This window comes from Rhipicephalus sanguineus, chromosome 1 (genome assembly GCF_013339695.2).
Source record: "Rhipicephalus sanguineus isolate Rsan-2018 chromosome 1, BIME_Rsan_1.4, whole genome shotgun sequence".
In the NCBI taxonomy this organism is placed as follows: domain Eukaryota; kingdom Metazoa; phylum Arthropoda; class Arachnida; order Ixodida; family Ixodidae; genus Rhipicephalus; species Rhipicephalus sanguineus.
This window is the reverse complement of record NC_051176.1, coordinates 323,185,220-323,211,357: the sequence shown is the minus strand read 5'-3', so window position 1 is coordinate 323,211,357 and position 26,138 is coordinate 323,185,220. Positions and strand designations below refer to the sequence as shown.

The following is a 26,138-nucleotide window of genomic DNA, read 5'->3' as shown; positions in this document are numbered from 1 at the left end:
TCCCACGAGAACATGCCAAGCCGCAGACTAAACCTAATGAGCCCTAGTGCAGCTGTGGGCGTTCAGTCTTAATGTTTGGTACCAAAGCAACAAAGTTCTTTGTAGTGGCTGCATTGCATCGTCAATGAAAGCAAGGCCATGGATAGTGTGTGGAAAACTCTAATAACGGCTCGCAGTTGGCGTGTTTTTGACATGGTGCACGCCCCTAATAATCATACAAGGAACGGGTCAGCATCCAAAATTTTGGTCTCTGTTCAGCACTGTTTCTGTGTATGCAGTTCCACCAAGAAGGCTGCATAATTGAGACAGTTTGAAAAGCTGGGGGGCCACTTTTTGCGATAGCACTTTGGTAGCTTTTTTTTTCTCATGTGTTGATTTTGTCGGCATCAGGGGTCCTTGGACGTTAACGTTTCAACATTCAGAAACAGATGCAAACGCCCTGGTCCCATGCCTGCCATAAAAACCACAATATAAGTTGAACCCTCGACTTTGAACCACGGAGAATTGAAAAATAAAAAGTACATGGGCTGGCCAAAGTATCAGAAGGCACCTTTACTGTGAAACAAACGTGATTTCAAATGGTGTGCAGTGAAAATGCCATTTATTTACACATGTGTTTACATGCAAGTTCCACATGGCAGAAAACCAAAAGATGCGCTCAAGCATTAGTATAGGGGGTGTTGTTTGTAGTAATTAGTATATAAGTGTGAAGGTAGGTAGGTAAAAACTTTATTTCTCCTTTTGAAAGGAAAGGGGCAAAGGGATAGAGATAGGGGGAGGTTGCTACACACACGGTAGTCCTCCGCAACCTTCTCTGCCCAACCCAGGATGGCCTCCTGGACGTCGGGTTTCGAGCTGCGCAAGGCAGCCTCCCACTGCTCCTCATTATTTAATATGTTTCGGAGGGACGGGGGAGGGGGGTGCTTAGGGCAGCCCCACATGATATGACTGAGATTGGCCTTCGTTGCGGAGCAATATTTACATGAAGAGGACGGGTAGAGACAGGGGTAAGTGGATGAAAAGATAATTTGCCAGTTGCAGGTTCGGTCCCTGCTGGCGGCAAGTTATCTTTTCATCCACTTTACTTTCTTCACATTTATATACTACAGTGTAGCCCGGTTATAACGAAGTTGGCGGGAATCTGAAATTACTTCGCTATAACCGCTTTTTCACTATATCTGGACTCTAAAAAAAATCACACATTATGCAGACCAAGAAAAATAATTTATTTACACTTTCTGAAGAAAGCGATCAAAGGTCCCTTGCACACGTTTCGCGAGCGCGCATTTCAGAACACGTTGCTCAATGTTGTCCATCAGATCGCAACTGCCCGGTTCGGTGCACAAGTACATACGCAGCGTGTCGACAGCTGCTCCGGCGGTCCCAGGCTGAGGCGCACCAATGTCGTCACCTTCGCCGTCCAAGGAACTGCTATCTGCGGCCGTTCCCTTTTCGGAGACGCTAGCGGCGAGTTCATCGGTGGTGAGCTCCTCCGTTGTGACGAGGTCTTGATCCGCCAGGGCAAAGTCCAGATAACCCAACCCGCTTGGGACAAGGCTTGCATTGTCCGCGTCCTCCCACAGCTGCCCCAAGCTTGTCACTGCTGCGGCACCATCCGCTGCAACAGCATCGATGTCTGCTTCTGCTGTTATTTCTTCGGCAGCGCTGCTTCCCCGCGAAAAACCTGCTTTCTCGAAGCAGTGAAGAATGGTCTCAGACTTCACATTCCGCCAGGCTCCGCTTGCGAAAAATACCGCCTTTGCTAGCGGCACCTTCAGGTCGGCAGCGTTGTCGGCTGTACGGATGTCAATGAGCAGACGCTCGATGATACGGCGGCGATAATGCACTTTGAAGTTTGCTATCACTCCGTGGTCCATTGGCTGCATCTTGGCGGTTGTGTTCGGAGGCAGAAAAAGTACCTCGACAGCGCTCAGATGTGCGTTAACATGGTGTGCACTGCAATTATCCATCAAGAGCAGCACTTTGCGCTTCTTCGCGGACATTTCCTTATCAAAGTCTGTCAGCCACTTCCAGAATATCTCCCCCGTCATCCACGCCTTTGTGTCGTGTGTGTACGCGACAGGCATTGACAGCACCTTGGCGAAGCCCCGCGGTTTCTTGGGCTTGCCGATGACCAATAGCGGCCGCTTGTCGGAGCTGTCCATGTTTGCGCACACCAACACTGTGATGCGATTTTTGCTGTTTTTCCCCCCAACACACTTATCAGTCTTCGCCGCGAGAGTTTTTGCAGGCAACAGCTGAAAGAACAGACCCGTTTCATCAGCGTTGTAAATATCTCTTTCTGTGTAAGTCTCAAGAATGCGGCTCCTGTGCTTCACCATCCAGCGCTGGAGACCGTCCTCGTCAACAGATGCAGCTTCACTGACAATGCTCTTGCATGTGATCCCATGGCGGTCTTTAAATCTCTGCAACCATCCGTTGCCTGGGTTGAAGTTCTCGTGGTCGAGAGCAAATCCCAGATGTTTGGCCTGCGCTAGCAGGATCGGCCCGTTGAGCGGGACGTTCTTGGCACGAGCGTCTACAAACCATTTGTAGAGTGCCGCTTCGACATCTCCGTAAGTGGCAGCGCGGATCCGCTTCCGTTCACTGCTGCCAACGTCGTCGTCCAAGACGGCATCAATTTTGCTCGCATTTTTTATGATTGTCGCCAAAGTCGACTGTGCTATGCCGTACTTCCGCGCAATGTCAGTCTTCTTAATTTTCTACCGAACTTCGTCCAAAATGACACGTTTCACTTTTAGAGAGAGCACTTTTCGTTTGGTCGTCGATGAGGCGGTCGTTCCGGGTATCGCTTGACTCGACAGTGTGGTAAAGTTTGCAGATTCACATGGGCAGGCCTAGCTGCAACCGCGGCAAGTCCAAGTGTGCTGCGATAATCCACTTTTCACCAGTGAAACAGCACGAGCGAACGAATGCTTCTGCTGCTCAACCGTGGTCAAGTCCAAGCGCGCTGCGATAATCCACTTTTCACCTGTGAACAGAGACACAGCACAACATATGTGAACGGAACGGCTGCTTCTGCTGACTGAACTGACTGAACACCACGAAAGAAAGAACGGCTTTGCGTGCGACAGGTTTGCGCGGAGCCGTTGGCGGAGCGCCGCAGCCAGGCTAGAGTGTACTAGAACTGTTGAGTGGCGTGAACGCGCCTCGCCGCCTGATTCCTTCCACGTCGACCGTAGCGGCGGCGCTGCAGTCGTTCGGTACTGAAGGCGCGCGCCGCCGCGCACGGAAATGCTGGGCGCGTCGGCGGCACCCGGCTAATCGGCACTATTACTGATGCGGCTTTGGTTGCGTGTCTATCATTATTAAGCGTAGGACTTCTCGTCGTAAGCCTCGATGGACGAAACTTCAAAGCTTTTAATGGATGCTTGCCTCATATATGCCTTTGAGAGATACTGCAAATTAGTTCTTGTAGCCGAAGCGACTGCTGGAAGGTACGCAAAATATAAAAATGAAAACGGGCTGATACTGACCGTGAAGATTCACGATCTCAGTGTAATTAAGCCGAACTCATTGCTGGGCTAGTTAGTACATTAGACGCTGAACGACCGCCAGAAGAAAGAGACAGAGGAAACAGCTAGAAAGGGCGTGCCTTATTCTGTTTTCTTCTGTTTTAATGCTTTCTTCTGGGGGTGATTAGGCGTCTAGTTTATTCAGAGTAACTGAGCTGCTCTATTGGAATTTAACTCTGCTCAGAAAGCTGTGTGCTGATATTCTGCCGAAAGCACGCTGAACATTTACCGCGCGTTGGCGAAGCTGTGTGTACGGTGCGTATCTTTACAAATGCCTTGTGTAAATGTGACTTTTTCGACATTACGAGGGCTGAAAGGTATTGGAAGTCAATGGTACCTCGACCGGTACAAATAACGGTCGTCCTCAGGGGCGTTGCATGGATATTGTTATTGGCGCTGGGTGGGGAGGTGAGACTTTACTGCCCGTATTTGTGCGTGTAAATATATATGCACATATATAGATATAAACATAATATCGCAAAGCGTAGAGCACCACCGCCCCACCAGGCTTGACTTTCGACACTTTACAGATAAAGCAACGAAATTATAATACAAAACATGCATTGTGAAAAAGAAGCTTTTGCAATGGCAGCGATAGGTCAGGAAAAGTGCAATATAAGCTGCCCATTGAAAATGAGAACTGGTTGCAGTGAATTTAGGCAGATTAACCGACGGATTATATTTACATCTGCGCATTTTAGGATGCTTGAGATAAGCACTTATGCATGAAGTTTGTGCCTCAGAGCGCGCCTTCGGCTCGGCTCCTGCAGCTGGCTCGGCTTCCTGGTATTTTAAGCACTCAGAGGTCGCATAACCGATGCATAGTAACCGTGGAAGCGTAGGCGTGCGCAAGGGGGCAGGGGGCCGCCCCCCCCCCCCTAGTCACCTAAGAGGGGGGGGGGGCAAAGTCTGCCCCATACATTGACTTAATAGGGATGGGGGGGGGGGCGCTGCGACGAACATTCGCCCGACTTCGCCCCCCCCGCGCACGCCTATGCGCGGAAGCACGCTGTTGAAACAAGATAGCCTTTCGTCATTAAAGAAACAGCAAAACTGGCAGAACTCAGCCGTCACTAATATAAATGCTGTGATAGAGTTATTTGTACTCAGGTTACTCATGAAACAGTCGAGCGCATTGGAGCTCATATAAGGATCAATGCTCTGGATATCGTAGAGATTGCCGGCAGAAGAATGGTAGGCTTTCGTCGCTGTTTCTTTTTATTTCTTCGCAGTCACTTATAGTGTAGCGCGGCTCGAAGTGTTGTTTGCAAACCGCACAGCAATCAGTGTGCAGCTAGGTGCAAAATCAGATTGTCGCCTCTTCTTTTGGGGCCGGCAGGCTCCAAAAACGGGAAATATCTCGGAGCAATTTTGGCACGCCTGCATATTCACTCGTGCACCAACGCGCGTAGCAGGCGTTGAGACACCGCTTAAAACTAAGTAATGTATTAAACGCACTCAAAACGCGCAATTACTAGCTTTCGTAGGCTGCGACGCGCGCGCGCCATGTGCAGACGCTCTCCACAGCTTCAGTACAAAGTGACTACAGCGCCGCCGCTACGATCGCCCGTCGGAGCATCACCCGAGATGCGGCGCGGCCGCTTCGTTCGTTCCACTGCCCCCTTCTAGTACACTGTAGCCAGGCTTAGGCAGGCCTAGCTGGTGGCGCCATGCCGTGGAAGAAAAGCAATTTAGGAGCACACCAACTTGCTTCGCTTTTTCACCAAAATGAGGTGCCACAAGCGGAACCGGTCTAAAGCGGTCACAAAGTTTCTGAAGCTGCCCCCACGACCTCCTCTCTGAAGAGAAGAGTACGCCGTGAAACGAGATAAGGTCGCGGCGGTCGGCCCGCCTGGCACTGAAAAAAAGAATAGGAAGCGTTCGCAAGACGGCTACCAGGCTACCGTGTGGTGCGGTGAAGCAAGCTTTCGAGCCGAGTGGGGCGACGCGGCTGCCGGGAGCCAAGAATTGGCGGTTTTTCGGCCTAGTTGATTCACGCGAAAACTCGAAGGGTGGTTTGGTGGATTTTTTTTGTTGTTGTTCTTGACAAAAAACTTCGCTATATCCGCTGAGTCGCATTTTTTTACTTCGTTAAAAGTGGACTTAAAGGGCCCCTCACCAGGTTTGACAATTTTGAGCTGACGAGCGCAATGCACGCACTGGGCGTTCACGATCACGTCTGCCAAAATTTGCAACGCTACGCGCCGCGGAAATGGGTCAAATTTCAAGGTGAACGCTGCTTGCCCTTCCCCTCGCGGGCGCGCGCTTTAGAGAATGAGGGGATGACGTACATGAGAAAATGGCCCTACGTAGATGGTAGTGCTGTGACGTCGCCCCTCTACGTAGACGACTGTGCTCTGACGTCGCCAACAGCAACACGTGACACTGCGATAATTATTTGACACGACGTGTAGTTTGTGTAATTTGTTGCTTGAATGGATGAATAAAACTTCAGAGCAATAATAAACCACACAAACAGAATGTGTGCGTTTTTAATTTTTACTGCGAAGTGCAGCGAGATTTGAGTCTAATCTTCCTCTGTTTCGCACGCGTTCATGTTCTCGCGCTTTGCGCATCGTGCAGACGCCACCCTTTACAACGAAACTAATTTTCTAGTGCGTTCCAGCGCTCATTAGGCTCATTTATCCTCCCGCGTCTAACTAGATTTTCATGCGGCACACCGCTAGTCTCGCGTCCGTACAAATGTTGCAGCTTTCGTGCTCAGTAATAGGGTGAAAGCCAAGTGATCGGCGAGGGCGCATTCGGCATAACTTGCACAGATGAAGCGCAACGAACGCCGCCACAACACCGCTCGCGTCTCGGGGGCTCGGGATGGTTCGGGCACGTCATGCGCTCGTGACATTTTGTGCGCATGATGTGTTCATGCGTATGCGTTATGTGATCCTCCTGCTCGCGTGCCGAAGAGGGCAGGGAGGGGATTTGGCTTGCGAAGGCTACACGGGGCGAGCGGCAAGGGTTTGCAGCTCGCCTCCTCGCATCATGGTTTCGCGCCGCTACAAATTATTGTTTTTCTCAGCTTCTAACGGACCGATTAGAAAAATTCTTGTAGCATAATGTTCTTTATTGGTCTCGCAACAACTTTCTATGTCTAACTAAAATTCGTTATGTCACCTGGTGAGGGGCCCTTTAAAAGGCATTGAAAATGCGGAAATTGGGATGGGAAATCAAGATCACTTCATCATAACCGCTATTTCGCTGTATGTGGGTTCGTTATAAATGGGCTACACTGTAATTACTACAAATAACACCCCCTATACTTTCCTTGGCATTATCGTCTGTTATTGCTCATTAAATTGTGTCTAACAAAGAAAAATGAGCCCTTAAAAGTCATTTTCTTTCCTTCATTCATAGCGAGGGTCTCGTTCTGGCAGACTTCATGCCTTCAGGTAGTATGCGAGGGATTATTTGTTAGCTGCCAACTTGTAAAAAAAAAAAAAAAAGACGTGCTACGTGATGCCAATAGGCAGAAAAAAAGTGTTCCACACTCGCCGCCATGGCTGCGATCGGCGCTGACTAACACTCCTAGGTTTAAATGCACATATATACCCCATAAAATGGACGAGAGGATGACCGCCGCCGTAGCTTAGTGGTAGAGCATCGGACGCGTTACTCGAAGGTCGCAGGTTCGGTCCCTGCCGGTGGCAAGTTATCTTTTCGTCCACTTTACTTTCTTCACACTTATATACCGTATATACTAGTGTAAGGGCTGCCCTCGTGTAAGGGCCGCACCCCTACTTTGGACGGGAAATTTCGAAAAAAAAAAATCAGAAAGTTCCACCAGAAAGGTGCACTGCCAGCTTTTCCGCTTCCGCCGACCTCGACGGCGCCATTATAGACCTCTCCCTGTTTGCAAACAGTGTGACGTCACTGGCAGTGTCCCGCCCCCAACTCCCGCCTATGGAGCAGGCGCTGGTTGGCAAGGAAGTTCCGCCGGCGGGATCTCTCTGCATAGCAGCGCTGCATGTGTCTGCGTTACTTCGATAGAGGTTTTTGCAAATTGCTATTTTCTGAACTCACAGCTGTTAAAAGGAAGAGTCACTGCCTATAATGAACGATTCTGTGAGGTCAACATATGATTTGTTCGTCGTGGATGACAGCGATAAAAAAATCTTATGCTCTTCGAAAGCGAATGACGTACATTTTCACGACGACTGGTGTTTGGAGAAATATTAGCATTACATGGATGCGAACGTACTCAATTTCCGTCGCGAAATCTGCACTGCAGTTTTAAACGATGTACAGCATTGGCGGCTACTGTATGCGAGGTCATGGATTAGATTCTTACTCACTGCGCAAAATTCCGATCAGAGATGAAAAAAAAAAAAAAAGATGGAAGCACTCATTGGCGTGCGTTCGGTTGAGGTTAACAAATCCCCATGAAAATTAAAGCAAAGCTTTCCCCTACGGCATTCCTCATAATCCACTGAGCAGTTTTGAGATGTTAAACACAATAATTTAATTATAAATAATCTCTTGCGCGGTTACTTCTCTGTATCTGATGCCTACAATGTGCTTCCATACTTACTCCTCTCCTCTAGACTTGGTACACAAACTTGGAATGTCACCTCACAAATATCGAGGCATAAGGATAAGCTAACTAGAATGTGATGAACAAGAATCTCCACTTCTTCCATACATCTCCAAGAAAAGGCGGTACACGTATGGTTCTATGCATTCGCCATGGTAAACCGTACATGCATGTTCTGCAATGCTAAAGCACGCTAGTAGCTCATGCATAGTCTCGCCTTTCAGCCCCGACATCATGCACGTCTTTTTTTTTGTGCGTGCAGCAAAAACACTGAGATGTACGCACTCGCAGATCATCGCATGAAATAAAATGTCCAGTCCTGATGTTCCGTTGACAACCAGCCACTGCAAATGGCCCTGTTAGACACAACGCGTGCCAGTGTTTTTGCAAACAAGATGCATTGTTATTCACACAGCACACACCTAACACAATATTGTCAGTTTCAATGTCCGCAAAGGTGAACTGATATCGTCGCTGCCTTTCAACGCACACTACACGCCACAGTAAATGCGGCACATTTTCGTAGACGATGCCGCTGTTCCTTACACAGACCACCACGTGGGTTCACTTCTCCAAGTTAAACAGCCAGCAGCATGGCAAATTTTGTGTCACGCAGACCATGACACATTTATATGTCCTTCGGCACACACCTCAAATAATCTTGGAACCGAAAGATGAAGGAAAAGGTTCAAAAGAAAAAAAAATGTGCGCCAAACACCGTGAGACTGTACCACGCTGAGCCGCAGCGGGAGTGTTTTGCCAACCACCAGCGTTGCACGTGCGCCGCGAGGTCACGTGACCGATGTCACGGAACGTGAATGACATAGGCCGGTAGAGGTCTATTGCTTTGTGTGTTGGTGTGGCGCATCGATGGTATTGTGTAGGTAGCTTGGCAGTGTTTCTTCAGACCGGTGTTGTCCGTGTCTGTAGTAGTGAGCCCTGTTTGAGCCAGCATAGATGAGGGCCGGCATTTGGGATTGTTCACTGCAGCCTTTAAACTGCAAGTGATGAAATATGCCGAGGAGCACGGCAAGCAGGAAGCTGGACGCAAATATGACGTCGATGAGAAGTGCGTGCGTTACTGGATCAAACAGAAAGATGCCCTCGCCGCTACCAACAGGAGCCAAAAGGTGTTTCGCGGAAAGAAGTGCAGATACCCGGAACTCGAAGGCGAACTTGTCAAATATGTCATCGACACTCGAAGGGACGGCTACAACGTCTCAACTGACATGATACGCATGAAAGCCCTGGCCATCGCTCGCCACATGGAAATACCCCAGGCACAATTCAATGCAAGTCGGGGGTGGGCTACGCGGTTTACGGGCTACGTGGTAACCAGCTCTGCATCCGCCGCCGAACGACGCTTCTTCAAAAGCTTCCAAGCGAGTACGAAAGCCATGTGATTATTTTGAGCGCGTGGCTTTCCGTGTCATTTGAAACAGTCCTGAAAGGCTTCGAGGTGACTGGAACTGCATGAACGGCACTGAGGATAATCGTCTCTGGGAGGACGCCGAGGCGAGTTCTTCCGAAAACGAGGACAGCGATAGTGAAATGGAATCGTAATAAAAACATTCCTGGCGCTTCATTTGCGACTTTGCTACTGTTGCGGAAACAGTACAGACCTTTGGTGAGCTGTCATCGGCCTGATTCGTGTAAGGGCCGCACCGAGCAAAAATTTCGAAAAAAAAGTGCGGCCCTTACACGAGCATATACGGCACTAATTACTTCAAATAACACCCCCAAACTTTCCTTGGCATTATTGTCTGTTATTTCTTTAATGCTGGGCACTTTCAGCATGACATGGTCTTCTTATAAGGAAAGTAGTGAGCACGCAGTTTTTGAGGAAACACTAGCAACCCAAGTGACAGTTGTTGTTTTGTGTCCGAAAGTGATCCCCAAGGGTGCAGCTGTTCTCACCAGAGCATTGCGGTGTAAAACTTCAACTTGGCATTGGTACCAAGACGCATAAACCTCAAGTGACATCAGGGGGACGAGGGTCTTAATATATAAAAAAAATCGTAAACAGAATGTCAGTTTTCAGTAATCATGATTACCAAGTCTTTATAATAACGTACAAAGTATGCTCTGGCAAAATAGCCTTTCTTTTTCTTGCACCAGATAATATGACAAATGTTCTGAAAACTTGGAATGAGATTTTCTTGTTATTTTTGTGAAGTGCATCTGCCTTACGGTAGTATTGAGGAAGTTTCCATGAAAAGATTTAAACAAACTCGGTATCATTCTTTTCAGCAACAACCGAACTACAGGCTTTTCTTTTTTTCACAACCTCGATGAAATTGTCATTATTTGATAAGTACCAGCTACTTACTGGAAGCTAATTCTTTCCTTCCAAGTGTGAAAATTATTTCTTGTCAGTGAAATAGCTGTTTTCACATCTAATTTGCTTTGGCCTGTGGTGTGGACCTTTTAGAAGAACGACATAGTTCTAAAAAGTAACTTTTTGTATTGTAAATTACCTAAGAATCTGTAGGAAATTACCTAATTACAAAGTGGGATTTTGTCATAACTTCCTTTCTAAATGAGATATTTGAGATCTCCATTCAGTGATGCACATGCATGCCAGTTTTCTTTATTGAGGTATATTATTTCAAGACCCTCGTTTCCAGTGGCGTAGCCAGGGGGTGGCTGACCGGGCTGCAGCCCCCCCGAAATTCTTTCGTACTGTCGTGTACCGCCAACCAAAACAGCCACCTGCGCCTGAAGTCATCCTGGATTTTTCTAGAATTGCTTTCCACGGTCGAAAAGACATTTTGGTACAAACATTGCTGATTTGACTGGCTGGCCTCGCTGCGCCCATGGCGGCCCTATAATTGGCTGTGCAGCGTATGACCGTCAGAAATGCCCTGCAAAGAGAGGCATAGTGCCATGGATTGCCAGTTTGCGACGCAGCGACACGCTGATTAATGGGCTCTGCTCTCCCACGCTGAGCCGTGCTACTGCAAAGGAGTAACCATTGTTGACAAGCCGGAAGCTTGGGATTAAGCTATACAGGCAGTATTGTGAATACATTCTAAAAAGACAGGGCGTGCAAACAAGGACACAAGAAAGAAGTCAGGACACCACAAACGGCGTTTGTGGTGTCCTGACTTCTTTCTTGTGTCCTTGTTTGCACGCCCTGTCTTTTTAGAATGAATACTTACCAACTAGCTCAGCTCTCTGTTATTGTGAATACACTGTTGCGGCGGCGACTTCTTGAACATGAAAGGATCATACCGAGCTAGCGGAGGGCCCAAAAAGTGGGTGGTCACCTTTGACAGCTGGCCAGGGATGTTTCGTTCTCCTGCCCCTCCCTGTACGGACACCGGGGAGTCGTTTTCGATATATAGTATCTTCGTCTTTTCACCTAATGCACCTTATTCGCTGGCAAAAAAATTTTGTTGCTCTGAAGGACAACTTGCAGAAAAGTTGCGCCTATAGCACACGCCACCGCACTAAGTTCCTTAGGTGGTTCGTGGCCTCCACAATTAGCTGCGGTTTCTCAAATGAGCGCCACGAAAAAAAAAGAGTGAGAGAAAAGGAAGAAAGTGGCGCTGCTCGTTAAACCAGCAGGAGAGAAAACATTAAAAAAAACCAAGCTGTTGCAGTTAGGGCTTTTGTTGACGGCGCCCACTGTGCAGACTACAATGCACCACACTATTTACAAAGAAAATGACACTGCTGGAATTCAACATGTCGGCACTAGCAACTTGATGCGGGCATGCATAGGGTGACATCACTGCCTCGGACGTGCATTTTCGGGGGGTCAGGCATAATTACATCATAGGGGGGATTAGGCGGCACCCATGGAGCCTTCGTTGAAAGGCTGCATTGTTGAGTTATGCAGGCTGTGTGCGAGAGCCAGGAACACTTTACATTCGAAAAGTCGATGCGGGATCCGCTTTCCAGAAAAGGAACATGTTGTGTGTTGTGTGTCGCTGCACATGGACTGTCATGAGTAAGGAGAGGACGTATGGACGATGAAGGCGACGAAGTAGGAGGAGAAGCACGGGGAACAGGCACGAGCGCGTGCAGGGTAGCACACGGCGCGATGCGCGTGACACGAGCCGTAAACGAAGGCAGCAGTTCGATGAGCTGGCATTGTTTGCGTGGCTACTGGAGAAGAAGGTCGCATTGGCAGCTACGTTCTGTTAACGGGAAGGCAGCGGGCGTTCGATACCGGAGGCCGTGACGCTGGCACTCCGTGGCGTGGCCGTTGACCTCGACGACGCTCGGGCGAGGCTCCTCAGAGGTGCTGCAGCACCTTGCGGCAATTCCGGATGCACCAGCAGCAGTCCCCCTTCAAGCTTCAGCCAGCAACAATCCCCGGGACGCCACGTCATCGGGTACAGCAGGGGCACTTAGGCCTAAGCGGCAGCGACGCCTGGCCACGTCGGCGACTGGGAAAAGGCTTACGGCAGCTTCGTGGTCTGTTATGCATCGGGACGACAGTTCATCGGGACGACAGAGGATTGTCGGCGACATCGACTGGGGAACCAGCACAACAGAGGCTGGACTTACGGCGTGTAACGGAACCAAGTAAGAGTGTTCCATTGGCGAGGCCTAAGTGGCCAGACAGACTCTAGTAGCGACGCGAGTCGGAGGTGTAGAAGTACTGAGAATTGTTTATTTTCGCATATTGCTCTAGTGTTTGTAAGATTTTGATTGTTAGTTGTTCTGAGTGTTTTTCTTATAGTTTTTCTTGTGTGCAATTAAATTATGTTTGCTGTGCCTACCTGCGCCTTCTAAATCTATCTCCAACGCACACGCCTCCGAGAACGGTGACATGGACGCCTTTCCGGAAGATGGATGCACATGGGCGCCTTTCCGGACGCCTTTCCCCTTACGTAAAGGACTACAGGGTACCCTCGTGTCAGGGCTATAAAGCGATGAAATGACCGTGTGCCGCGCGGGCTGGGAGCGAAGACATCGCTACATTTCCATGAAAAAGTCGCAGGTGCAGGATGCATACACTTCTTTAGATGTAAAAATGTTCCAAAAGACGGGTGAATTCATGATTGTAAAAGCTTTACTCGGATTTAACAAAATGACATGGACATTTCGCCGCCTATGCACTGTTGTGCCATTGCCTTGGCGGTCTCGACCGCCGACGCTAGTCGCCGTTCTCCCACGCTTCAGCGACTGAGAACAACATTTCTGAGTGGGATGGAGGGGAGAAACAGTAGCACTCCGTGCACCTGTGGTGTCGCCTCTCCGACGCCGTGCATCCTCTCACCAGTCTGGCCTTATCCCATCCAGGTGCGACAAAGTGGGGTCAACGAGCCGCCAATTCCTCAAAAAGGGTCATTCGAGTTGTCAATGTTGAACCTCTAAGCGCTGCGTCGTCAACTGGACATTGACTTTTGAGGTGGGGGTGGGCTTTTTATTATGCACCTACCAGTGCTGCTGGATTGGTGGAATCCTGGCCACTGCATTGAGAGGAGAAAGAGGGGGTGGACCGCAACCATGTTATTTGATCCGGTGCACCGAAGAGCGCAGGTGTCTGTTCACTGAGATTGAATGATGTAAATACTTGTACATAAAGTATTTTCTTCCATCAATTTGTCCTGCTGACGGCTCCGGGCACAGTGCCCCCTCGTGACCACACTGGCCACGCTACCCAAGTCGCAACAGCACCGCTGTACACCCCTGCACAGGACATAGCTTTGACCTAAACGATGCGACGACGTTGGCTCGGAATCGAAAGTGGAGCAAAAGAAAACGCCCGCAATCGTGCTTCATTCGTCTTAAACCATCGGCTTGCAACAACTGCGGCCCCCAACCGGAAGTTTGTAAGGACGTGTGTGACACTGGTCGATCTCTGCTCATTTATTGCCAGTGTATACTGAGAATGCCACCTGCATGAGTGGCGTAACTAGACTTCAGGGAAAAAACTGCTCTGCAATCCCAACTGATGCAAGAGTCGCCGGCACTCTGCGGGACTGCTCGACGCCTTGGCTCTCGGGGCGTACCACCGTCGCCTGGTCATACGCATGCCAGCTTTTGTTTTCTTTTGAACTTTTGTTGTAATTAGCCACTGTTAAGCATATACTTTTGAACTGTTAACGAATTGTGATTCGAGCTTTTACACACACACACACACACACACGCGCGCGCGCACACACACACACACACACACACACACACACACACACACACACACACACACACACACACACACACACACACACACACACACCACACACACACACACACACACACACACACACACACACACACACACACACACACACACACACACACACACACACACACACACACACACACACACACACACACACACACACACACACACACACACACACACACACACACACACACACACACACACACACACACACACACACACACACACACACACACACACACACACACACACACACACACACACACACACACACACACACACACACACACACACACACACACACACACACACACACACACACACACACACACACACACACACACACACACACACACACACACACACACACACACACACACACACACACACACACACGTAATGGGCACTAGCAGAATGCTCTACCACTGAGCTAAGGCGGCTGTCATCCCCCCGTCCAGAATCCTAGTGCTTGGGCTTTTTGTGAAATATTTTTAGCCTTTTTCCATGGTAACCCATACCATAAAAAATTTTGAGGGAGATAAATTTATAGCTGGATTAGAGCAGAGGAAAATTAACTGCAATCAGCATCTACGTGGAAGGCTCTGTGCATCTGCAGCAACACAACGAAATCGCACACAGCACTGCAGTATGTATGCATAAATGTTGAGCTGTAGAAAAAAAAAGTTTTTGGTTCAGATATTCACACTCAAAAGTAGAGGACAAACATGTTTTCTGCAATTGTTAAAGCATGTATTAAAGGGTGTGCTCCTTATGAGGCCAACAAGCAGTTACGCTACAAACATGCTTCACAGGAGTCACATTGGTGCTTCCAGAAATCTGTTGGAATATGTCATGAATCATAGAGAAGGATAATTATTTCTCAAAGAGGCTTGTTCTTTTTTGTGAGAACAAAATGGACCATATAAAAATAGATGCCACCATACACGTTTGCAGCCTGAACTGTTTTCCTTGCAGTGATATTCCTGGCAAGTGTGCAATATCAGTGGCCTCAGCAGCAGCTAGGTTGTGTGGAAAGATTAAAAGCATTGAGGACATAGTGGTACATCGCATGGACTGCAAAACTGCCCGACTTTGCTGCTGCAAAATGCACTGCGGTATTGCTAGGCATACATCTGCTCTGTCTTCTTCGGAAAGGGACCACCACCATCACATCTTTCATTTGTCATGTCGTAGAGAGACCCCCTTTTTTTTAGAGGAAGAGGGGGTTCACTCGGACATCCCCGTCGCGTTCGGGCACGTTAAAGCATCCTGGGGGGGGGGGTGTAGCCCTGCTTGTTTCCAGCTTGTCATTCTAGTATCGGGCCACTATCGATTCCACCCTGCTAAGTGCGTGCTATAAACCTCTTTGAAGAAAGGCCTCGGCGGCATCATTGTTGCATATCCTTTTGTGGTTGTACCATTTTGTCGTCTCTTGAGGCTATTGTTCACAGCATGAACTAGAGTTATTGAGCCATCTTATTACTGCAGGGCTTAGTTGTCCTTCACACTACAGTTCAGCACCTGAAATGCTTTCCAAAACTTGTTTCTGAAACTTGGCGCACTGCACAACGGAACGCCGGCCTCGTAATGACCTCAAATGAGGAGAGCTCTACTTGTGTCTGCTATCAGATTTCATTAAAAATGACCGAAGAAAGTTTTGGGCTCTTAAAGTAAGACTAAGTATCCTGAACACAGCTATAAATATGTCAGGCTAAAGAACGCTTGCCAGTTAAAAAAATGATTACGACACTCTTTCTGAGAGGTCTCATGACATTTGGCCAGACAAAAACACACTACTTGTAGAAGCTTCTTCTGTCCTTACTTGAAGACGTCATGCAGGAACGAAAGGAATAATCACCATCCAATGCCACTTAGGAATTTTTATTTAGGTGTCCTCATGAGGTCACTATGGAAGAGAGGGTTAAATGAGAACAGAAATCTGGGCTGTGTATTGTTTTAAATGAGTTAGCAGCAAGTGTTATGTAGGTGATTCTCTGGTGCCTCTTGTTTACAGCTGAGCTGTCTTAGTTGACCCTGGGCTGTCATAGTAGCAGCAGTAGTAGTAGCAGGAGGCGTGACTGGAGGGGCGCGATAGAGGCTCGCTTCGATGTACAACGGTGCCTGCACACCTGCATGTTCCAGTGGGCACGGCCACACCGGAATGCTACTGTAGTGTTCCAGCATGGCGGCCATGAATGAGCGTGCAGGATGGCTGAAGAGCGAAGCAATCCTGAGTGAAAACAAAACGTGGGAGCACAATGACGTCAGCTTCTCACGGCGTGCAACTGGCTAGATTATTTTTCTTTTTTGCATGTGAGAATTAAAACAGAAGACCAACTGATATTTTAAGTTTTTTTTTTTTGAGGAAGTCGACTTGGTGCTAATTTCGTTGATAAACTACAATCTTCAGATCTGTGCCCTTGAGTGCAATTATGTTTGATAGTATACATAACTTGCAACTACGTCACACTGCGGAACTCTGGGATACGATTTCGCGACATGCGCCACTATTACCGAGCACATGGCAGCAGACGACACCGACTCAAGCTGTGCGGCTCTCGCATTTCCCGTCAACGCTGCACATCGCAACGGCTATTTGTGCGATATTTGGCTGCTGCACGAGAAATGTAAATCAAAATTAAAAAAAGTTATAGTTCCACCGCAAGGGTGAAGCAATGAATGCGATAGCAACAAATTGTAGTGTAACACGAAGTGAGGCTGCCAGCTAACTGTTTTGTATCTGATCTCGCGTAACTACAAAACGCTGGTGTAAGAGAATACGGCCGCTCCAGGGAGAGATGCTCTCCGCATAGTCGTCACTTCGCATTGAAAGAGCAGCACGTAGAAGGGCATACAAGCCACCCGCTGTGATGGCTTTCGAGATAGCGCGCACCAGCGATCGCGCCCTTAGATTCAAAGTTCAAAGTTGCTCCTTGCGCGACTCCCCCCCCCTCACGTCTTTGGGGCTCATTAAAGACGGGGCATTTCCTGTCTGCTTCGACGGCAGGCAGGCCTCCCGAGCGGTGTGATGTTGTCGCATGCACCCACCGAGCGACAGAAATAGGCCGGCTCGTTTGAAGTCTGCTTTGGCCGCGTTCGTCGCCCCGCTCACGCGCTTTTACCCGCGGTAGAACGTACAGCGTGCGGGGGGACCTTATCAATTTGGACTTCATACCGGAAGGACATGACGGTGACGGCAAAAACTCGTCGAGGCTGTCCATATAATTACTGTCACAATAAAAAGACCAGATGCGGGGCCTTACTATTTGCCAAACGTGATCACAAACCCGTTCAACCCCACGAAAGAGCTGTCCGAGAAGCAGAGCACATGGCTTATGTGCGCGTAAACAGGAAGGACCTCAGACGTTGCACAAGATTTGTGTGTGCGGGTGTCACTTCATAACAGGCAAGTTATGCTTCCAAATCTCCTCACCTTTTTGCTGAGTGTATCACCACGGAGTTATGCGTGAGGTCAATTTTTGTCAATGTGAAGCACCGAATTGGACACAGCAATCGCGCCTTTGTTTTTGGGAGGCCCTCTTAACTCTTTGGTGAAACGAACCCCGACTGTGCGCCAAGCGCATTATTGGGCCATGGTTTTCTGCAACAATTTGTGTGCCACAAAGTGTAGGTGGCGAAGAGCGCCGCTGTAGGTGACTCGTGCGAAGTTGTTTTAACCATTACGTGTGACACTACTGACGACACTGCAGGCTGCATAATTTCCTGAACGATTCTTGTTTCTTCATAAGTGCAAGGCAAACGATCAAAACACGTGGACTACACCGAACGATCCGCGCACGAACGTAAACACAGCACGGTCACTGAGATGTATGTGCTCGGTGATGATGGACGGAAGACAGGAAGTGACGTCACTTGCAAGTCATGTATTACTTGCCAAGGCACAGGGATTCACTGCTCGATTTTTCTTGTAGCCATTAGTACACTATTCCAGCTTCTTTACAGAAGCTGGAATAGTGTACTTGGTCCTCACTTTATCATGTTTACACAACATACAGGAAAACGCAAACGGGATAACCGTGCTACCTGACACTCGTACAAACCAGGCAGTGTGTATGTCCGGTTTACAGGAAAGTTCACTGCAACAGACACAAGCAGAGTCGTGTGCTGTCAGATTTGTCCAAGTGTGCTTCATGGATTAACCCGTTTTTGACAGAGTCTTTTGGCCAGGAACGATACAAAAATGCAGATTTTTCTTATTTGCCTGCATGATTCTACGTGTGCTGAAACAACTTGAAAACATATTTAAAGGCGCTTAGCTTGCAAGATCCACGCAAAATATTTTCTTAATGATACGCTTCACTGCACTGCACCATGGTGAGTGCCCGAGCAGCTCAAGTCGTCGGTGCAGTAAATGTCTCTTTAAAATAAAAAAAAAGTAAAGCACAATGATAAGAGAGTCTGTGAAAAATAACATTAGATGTGCTGGTGGGGTTTGTTGACATCTACAGTCGAACCCACTTATAACGATCCCATATATAACCTGTGGAGATAGGTTTTGCACGAAGCATACCCTACAAGGCGACCGGGAAGGGACGCGACGTTCTCCACTGCCGCAGCGAACAAAGACGCTACGGCTGGGTTCGTCGACTCTCCGTCATGGTGCAGAAAAGGCACTCAAGGCAGGATGTCAACAAACAACACGGGTTTATTAACCCAAGATGCAGCACAGTATGACAGTCACGGGCTTCCAGGCCGTAAAGGGAACTCCGCAAGACTGATCGAGTGCGCTTGCCAGCGGCGCTACGACTATCACACAAAGGGCAGCAGTCGAGCACACGAACGAGAAGCCGCCTGCCAGGGCAGTGCGTCAACCTCTCGTGCAGGCCTGAGAGCATCTGACGCGGGCCAAGCCAGCGCCAGACAGAAGCGAGCTCACAGGAGAGGGGATTGTCACTGGCGGCCATTGAGGACAGGCAAAGCGCGGTGACGTAGGCTAGCGGCATGTCCGGACGCGTGGCTCGTGCGGGGAAGACCAACACATGGCTCGCACCAAGCAAAAAGGCCTGGCGGCGTAGCCACGGTATCCATGTCGCCGAATGACGGCGGTTCCCGGCGCTCGAGCCGCGCGGTGCCAGCACACGCGCTAGTTGGGGAACGAGGCGCCAAAGGGGAGGGCGCGCTCGATTTCCACAAACCATCTATCGGTTATAACGACCATATTTGGGTGCACTTACGATTTTCCTATGCTAGCCATTGAAGCTGCATCCACATATAGCGATCATTTTTCAAAGCCTCCTACTTTTACAACAAACACTTCAGACACAGTCGCGGTAAAAATATGACGCATACGAAGCGAAAAGAAGTTAAAACAGGCCTTCTAAAGCATGAGAGGGGCGCGTGCTTGCATGTGACCCGCTCCAGTTTACTCACGAAGGTGAGCACCGCATGCAGATTTTGGGCGCTGCGAGTGAGGTCGCTCACTTTCCAGGCGTTTCTTCAATGGCAGTGAGGAACAAAATAGGAGGCAGCCTTGCGGTCAGCTTTCGTGTGGTAACCTTTCTGACGCCGTTCTCTGCAGCTACAACCGCCTACGATGAACCAAACAATGCCTTGGAATGCAAGAAGGCATAAACGTAACAAGTGATAACCAACTTTTCATCGCATAAAGGTTCACTGTGTCCTTAAACTCGTCGACGCCACAGTGTGCCGCAAAAGGTCGTCCGTCTTTTCGGTAACGGCAGAGCCTGGCTGATTGGTGTTTAGCGATGCTTTCGCGAATAAGCATCAGAAAAGAGCGAATGCGAGGTGGCGGCTGTCGATGAACATGCAACTATGACTTATAACCGACCTTATCGCAGTCAGCTGCACGTGTGGCATACCCTGTGCGGATTGATGGCGGTACGAGCCCCCCAGTGCTGCCGTTCGCCGCCGCCGTAACATGCGAGACCACTTTTAGAAGTGTGCGTCGCTTTGTAGAAACGAAAGTAGTTGCTCACTGTTGTTGCACTGAGAAACGTCAAATGCACTGACAGCGTGCAAGGCCGCGAGAGCTTTGCGGAGTGTGCTTTGCTTGCAGAATGCTTGTCTTCGCCGCGTTGAACGAACAGGCTACTCGCCGCACCCGTGCACGGTTCAGAATAAAGCAGGCACGAAGAACATACAAACGCGCGCATACGGTATACAGCAAGTGGCCCGGCACTGACTCTGTGGGCCGAGTAGGCGACACGCTGCACGCAACTGGCCAGGGATGATCGGCTCCTCGTGGCGGTATCGTGCGTCGGGGAAACGGTGTCAGTTCATTGCAAAGGTGGTTAATTCACTCGTCAGCACGCAGCGGGCGTCGCTTCACGACTTGAAAAGGCTTAGCTTTTCACCGGAGGGCTTGTTAGCACTTTAATAAATGTGCACAGAAAAAAAAAAGTGGCTTGACCGCTAAGTGCACGTTTTTAAGGGTGAGTCTATATACAAGAACCACTTTTCGCGAAACTTTCGAGTTCGTTATAAAGGGGTTCGACTGTATTGGCATCCAGATACAGTAGTCCTCCAAATTCAGTGAGTTAGACAAGTTATGCTACTCTGCGTCATCGCTGCCACACTCGCAGAACTGAAATCCTTCTTCATTCTCAGAGTCCGACAAAATTTGGGCAAGCAAGCATTTTTTCCTTGCGCAGCTTTTGCCGGTATGCACACGCACAGACGAAGTTGTCATTTTTTGGTCCCGGTTACCAGAATCAGCACCTCCTCTTGTTTTTTTAGTGCCTGGGCGAACACTCTCCTCGGGCCGTTGAGCACGCGCTCCGCCTCCGCTCGCCGCTGACGCGTGGTGGCGCTGTGCGAGTAGACTATGGGAACCTGGCCCTGAGTGGCCGCTCATATTACGAAGCTCACGAATTCGCATTTGCATCCGAGTTTAATTGCATTCGTGCTTCTCGCAGGCTTTCACAGGTACAGGGGGGATGGAAAGAAACTCTAACACAGCGGTGCGCTGTTTTCATCACGCTCTGACCGTGGTGGCAATAAAAAGACACTAGATGGTCTTTGATTCGGCAGACAGTCTGTCAGGCCGTGCTGCCGGTTCAATGTTTGCATTTGAGTTTGAAAGCATTTGCGTTTTATTTTCTATTTCAGGCTATTGCAGCTACGTCATTCACATGCCTTAGTATGTCGTACTGTTGTGTTCCACTTGGCAAATTGAATGGAAAGAAATCACTATTGTCTTTTGCTTATTTTTCTTTATTAATAAACAAAACAACAACAACAAAAAAAAAACCTCGCAGGGCCCCTTATGCATTCACCTATAACGACTGAAAGGCGAAAGCCATCGGCTTTTTTTTCTTCCCAGTCAATGTATTGAACATCCCCTGCCTCCCTCTGAGATTTTTCTGCACCTGACGTGGTTTTCTTACAGCCTCAAGGATCGGAGGCACTGCAAGCTTTCTGGATCTCAGATGGTTATGCGCTGCCGCCATGATTGGCCCATTTTGACCAAGCGAAGATGTGATATGACGACGTCACGATGATGTCACAAAATTTTATTATCTGTGACTTCATATGATGACGTCATCACGTAATTATTTTTTGCATCACTCGTGCTGACACTGCTGACGCTCAATTTTCTTTTCTGATGAGGCATCTAAGGCTTTCGCCTTTATACACTATTTGGCTGTCGTTCCATGAAATTGCAGCTGCCGCTGGTGTTCGGTAGAGGTGGCTTCCAGCAATTAGGCGGGATAATTGGTCTCCTAATACATTTTCCAGCTACTCTAGAACATGTAGCCATCATTTACGACCCGATGATTTCATAGAATATAAGCGGTGGCTTAAGAAGGATGCAGTAGCGTCAGTCTTTGCAGACTACCCTTCACCTTTGCAGCCCAAGGTAACAACTGAACCAAGCATGGAAAGTATCACTAAATGTGACCGTGCTGCGTCCGAACAGTCAACGAATGCACGTACCAGTACAACGCTGCCTCGCGAACGCCACCATGTGCAGTGCTGACATTACGTCTCGAAGCTGAAGAATCAGAGCCCATGGACACCACATGCGCTACCGGCGGAACAACCGACAATCATCATGTACAGTGTCACAATGAATGCGTGCACAAGGCTGGGCAGGCTGCCCCATGCAAAAAAAGCATCCAGGTCGACAGCCAATCGGCCTCTACTTTGCTCACTACTGAAAAGACCAAATGGAAGAGAAAAGAAAGAGAGCTGAGGAACCAGATACTGAGGCTATAATAATCCGTCCACAAATACAAAGGTGAACTCAAGCAACTAACAACAGGCCGCATTTTTTACGCCTATCACATTGGCTCAAGTTGAGAGTCGGCACTACGACTTTAGACTTGAACAACAGCGTCTGTTCACACACATCAGCCACTGTTGTAGGAAGCGCGCGGCATATGCAGCTGTTTTTGTTTGTTTTTTGTACCACCACAATTTAACTGGTTTAAGCTCTGAAATGGTGGAGTTAATTTTCTGGCACCAGCTGTTGCTTTCTCCCAGTGGCAACAAATGCAATTGTCAAAAGCTTTACGAAGGGAATGGGTGATCACGTATATCCCTGTAAGCAGGCTAGTAACATTTGGTGCTATTTAGCGCACGAACTCTAGGCTTGCGTATAGTGTGCTACACCAGCATACAGTAGTGCACATCAAGGAACTTTAAGCGCCCCAGCTTTCCGTATTAGCTCCTGGCAAATGCTGCTTTCAAAAATCCCCTTTCAGACAGAATGTGAGAAGGGCCAGGGGGCCCACCTGCACCACTACCACTTTCAGACAGTCAAAAACCGACTCTCAGTCAAGCGAACGTAACGATGACAAAACAATCTTCCGCGCATCACTGGCATGCGCTGTCTGGTATGGGCCTAGCAGATGACGCGCGAGTTTCTCGATCAAATAGCCGCGAATGACACATACCTTTGAAACGTTCTGGTTGCCCAGGATGACAAGCGCTTCTGATTCCCGTTTACAAGTTTTCATTATACTGTAAACAGCGCGAATACAGCTGAAAACTGAACCACATAGCAGCTTTGAATGCAGCCACGGCATTCGCTTCCTCGAGCGACGACGCGACGGCGGATCTACTCCGGTGGCGGCGCCTGGCAGCTAACAGCTGCACTAACGCCGACAACCGGTTCCCATTGCGCTCCTCTCTTTCGCCCAGGCACAGAAAAATAGAGGAGTCGCTGCCAGAATCAACTTCTTTTTTGGCTGAAATGCATGCTTCGAGCCGTTTTTAAATTTTTTTGCCGCGCCGTCTGTTGAAGCCAAAGAGAAATGAACAAAATGGGTCAGGGTAGGTAAACTACGGCCCTGCCAAACGCTTGTTTTAGCCTGAACGAGCCCAGCTGTCTTCGGTGGGAACAATGCGAACCGTGTGGACGAGCTCAGCCCATCTAGGGTAGGGAATGGGTTAAAGACTGCTGCCAATAAATAGAGGGTAAAAAACTTGGAGGACACTTAAGCATTGCCCTGTTTACATCGCCTTCTCATTCACTTGGCGTGCGTTGCTTCTCGATGGACTGTCTTTTGAGGAAGGAGTGTCCGTGCATCGTTGTAAGCTCCCCTAGGGCACCTGCTGCATGTACAGTGCCCACTGTGCATCTGCAAGGCAATACGTGCACCTACACGCAGCTGCGCACTTTGTTCATGCTGAGCCTTTTGCAATGCAATGGTTGGGCAGCTTTAAATGACTTACTCATTATGCAATTGACATTATGTGATGGCTGGTGCAATTTTATGCTTCTCGCATGCAATATCACATACCTGCTAATGTAGCTGCTCTCTTGACGTGACGCCTGTATAAGGTCTTTTTCTAAAGCAGTTTCCAGCTCTGGTGTGGCTCTGTGGTAGCATACTTGACTGCCATGCAGAATGCCTGGGTTTGATTGCAGCTCAATTGCCAAATTTTTATTTGTTTCACTCACCACGATGAATGCCAACAACGCTTACGACACCGGATCCTTATCGCTATCTCGTTAGAACAGGCTTGTGTTCAGTCAATAGAAGAGAGTGGTGTGATGTTAAGCACTTGCAAAGTGTGTGTACCCTGCAAGGCTGGTATCAAATTCCACTTACGTGTGGAATATTGATATGTGAAACAGAGCAGTAGGTGTCTCATTGTTTAATCAATTAGACGTTGAACAAGTCCGTGCAATTACATTTAGCATAGCACTTTTGCTCATGTGGCTAGTTAGCATGGCTTGTAGCTACAGAGGCTCTTTTTAAAATACGAGATCATTGAAGCTTTCTGCATTAAAAGCATTGGAGAGGGATGTGTCAGACAGCCTTTATTACTACACAATGTGAATATTGGCATGTGTACTCGTCCCACTTGGTATGAACTTTGTTTCTGTTAAGGCTTTACCCATTCTGGTGTTTGCCTTTGATTACAGGTTCGTGTGTGTAGCAGTCCCTCTACATATGCAGTAAAGGTATTAACTTATGAGAGTGATTGCTCCGTGTTTCTATCACACGGCGACAATTATGGTGCTTTTTTAGACAGTGTACTTATGGGGCTGATACTCTGGCTGTGCAATGTTTTTTTTATTTATTGATTCCTTTGTTAACTTATTGCGCAGTTTGTACAGGCTTTTATTTGTGCAGTTTAGAAAGCATGGATGTATGCATGGATGAATGTCTGTGAAGCCTGATGATTTTGTACCCTTTGTTGGTGCATGGACCTCCTTGCTTGTTAGACTGTTGGCACGCATCCTCCCAGCCCCAAGAGCTTCCGTTCAGCCAGCCCACTCGACTCTTTGAAAAACCAGGTCTGTTATGACTCCTTTGACACATTCTGTTTGGCTACAGTGGCTGCAGTGATATGCTAGAAGCATTTAAGCCACAGCAGGCTTCTAAGTTCACTCAAAAGCTTTTATTTATCTCCCCCAAGTCACATTTTTATTGAAGATTTAAGATTTTCAAAATTACTTTTGAGGAACAAGCAAATACAGTAAAACCTTGGTGATACGAATCTCGCAGGCTCACTAAGACTATTTGTATCATCCGAAATTTGTATAACCAGAAAACATGGAAAATTAGTATGCGACAAAAGAAAGCTGGCGCAAGTTTTCATTTGTTTCTCAGGGCTGCAGCAATGCATGAACAGCTCTGAATGATTGCCAGTGAAGTTTTTAGATGTCAACGATCGTACTTGTACTCGTAAATATATGGCCTGTGCGCGCATGTAATTCATGAACCAGGTGTGTTGTGATCCGTGACAGCTAGTAGCCCTTTCCTAATCTTTGTACGTCTTTCCGCATGACACAAGAGTACTGCGCCAAAAGTGACTTACCGAGTGCTTTGCACGCGATAGATGAAGGCCTGAAAATTTTAGAACCGCTGTCCTTTGTTGATGTTATTTTCTTATCGCAGCATTGTTGGGTTGTTTTTCGGGAGATTTACAGCCGTGCTAGCACAATCGGAGAGTTGACAGGTGTGCGCGTCCTCAACATTCGTGCATGTTAACGTTGCAAGGCCATGCTCCTTCGCCAAGACTATCTGATTCCTATTTCGCCCTTTGTCCACCTTTCATAGGATTTATGATGCTGCGGACATGGCTTGCATCGACATGGCAGGCACGTGTAAACACAGTACAGCAACAGCAGCACTTCGACATGTTAAAAAAAAAAGTGTGCGATGCCAACACCATCTGTAATCTAAATGCAAAGGCACACAAAGGCGCATTAGGGTCTCCAAGATTGGCGCGCACAATCTCTGGGGCTAAGACGCCTCACTGAAGGTTTACACTGACAAACTGCCGGCGCGGCGCACATGCCGGCGCTTGGGTTCCCGTGCCCAGGCGTGATTGCTGCGTCTTCCGCGACCAACGTTACTAGAACAAACTCAGTTTCAAAGCTCCGTATCTCCGCCAGCGGAGGAGGGTGGTCCGAACGGCGGTCGCGAGAACTAGCGGCGCTGCAGTTCCGTCTTGCGCCACTATCGGC

General features: G+C 48.4%; 1 protein-coding gene across 2 annotated transcripts in view; it reads left to right on the top strand.

Moving 5' to 3' along the window:
- The window catches only part of LOC119379499 (actin-binding LIM protein 3), a 618,577-nt gene that overhangs the window by 249,864 nt on the left and 342,575 nt on the right, over positions 1–26,138 (top strand). Inside the window, exon 9 of one of the 2 annotated variants that reach the window (XM_037648799.2) lies at positions 24,891–24,962. The exons of the other annotated variant lie outside the window; for it this stretch is intronic. Coding sequence (XP_037504727.1) covers positions 24,891–24,962 — 72 coding nt within the window. The remainder of the gene's footprint in view (positions 1–24,890; positions 24,963–26,138) is intronic. 2 annotated transcript variants of the gene reach the window in all.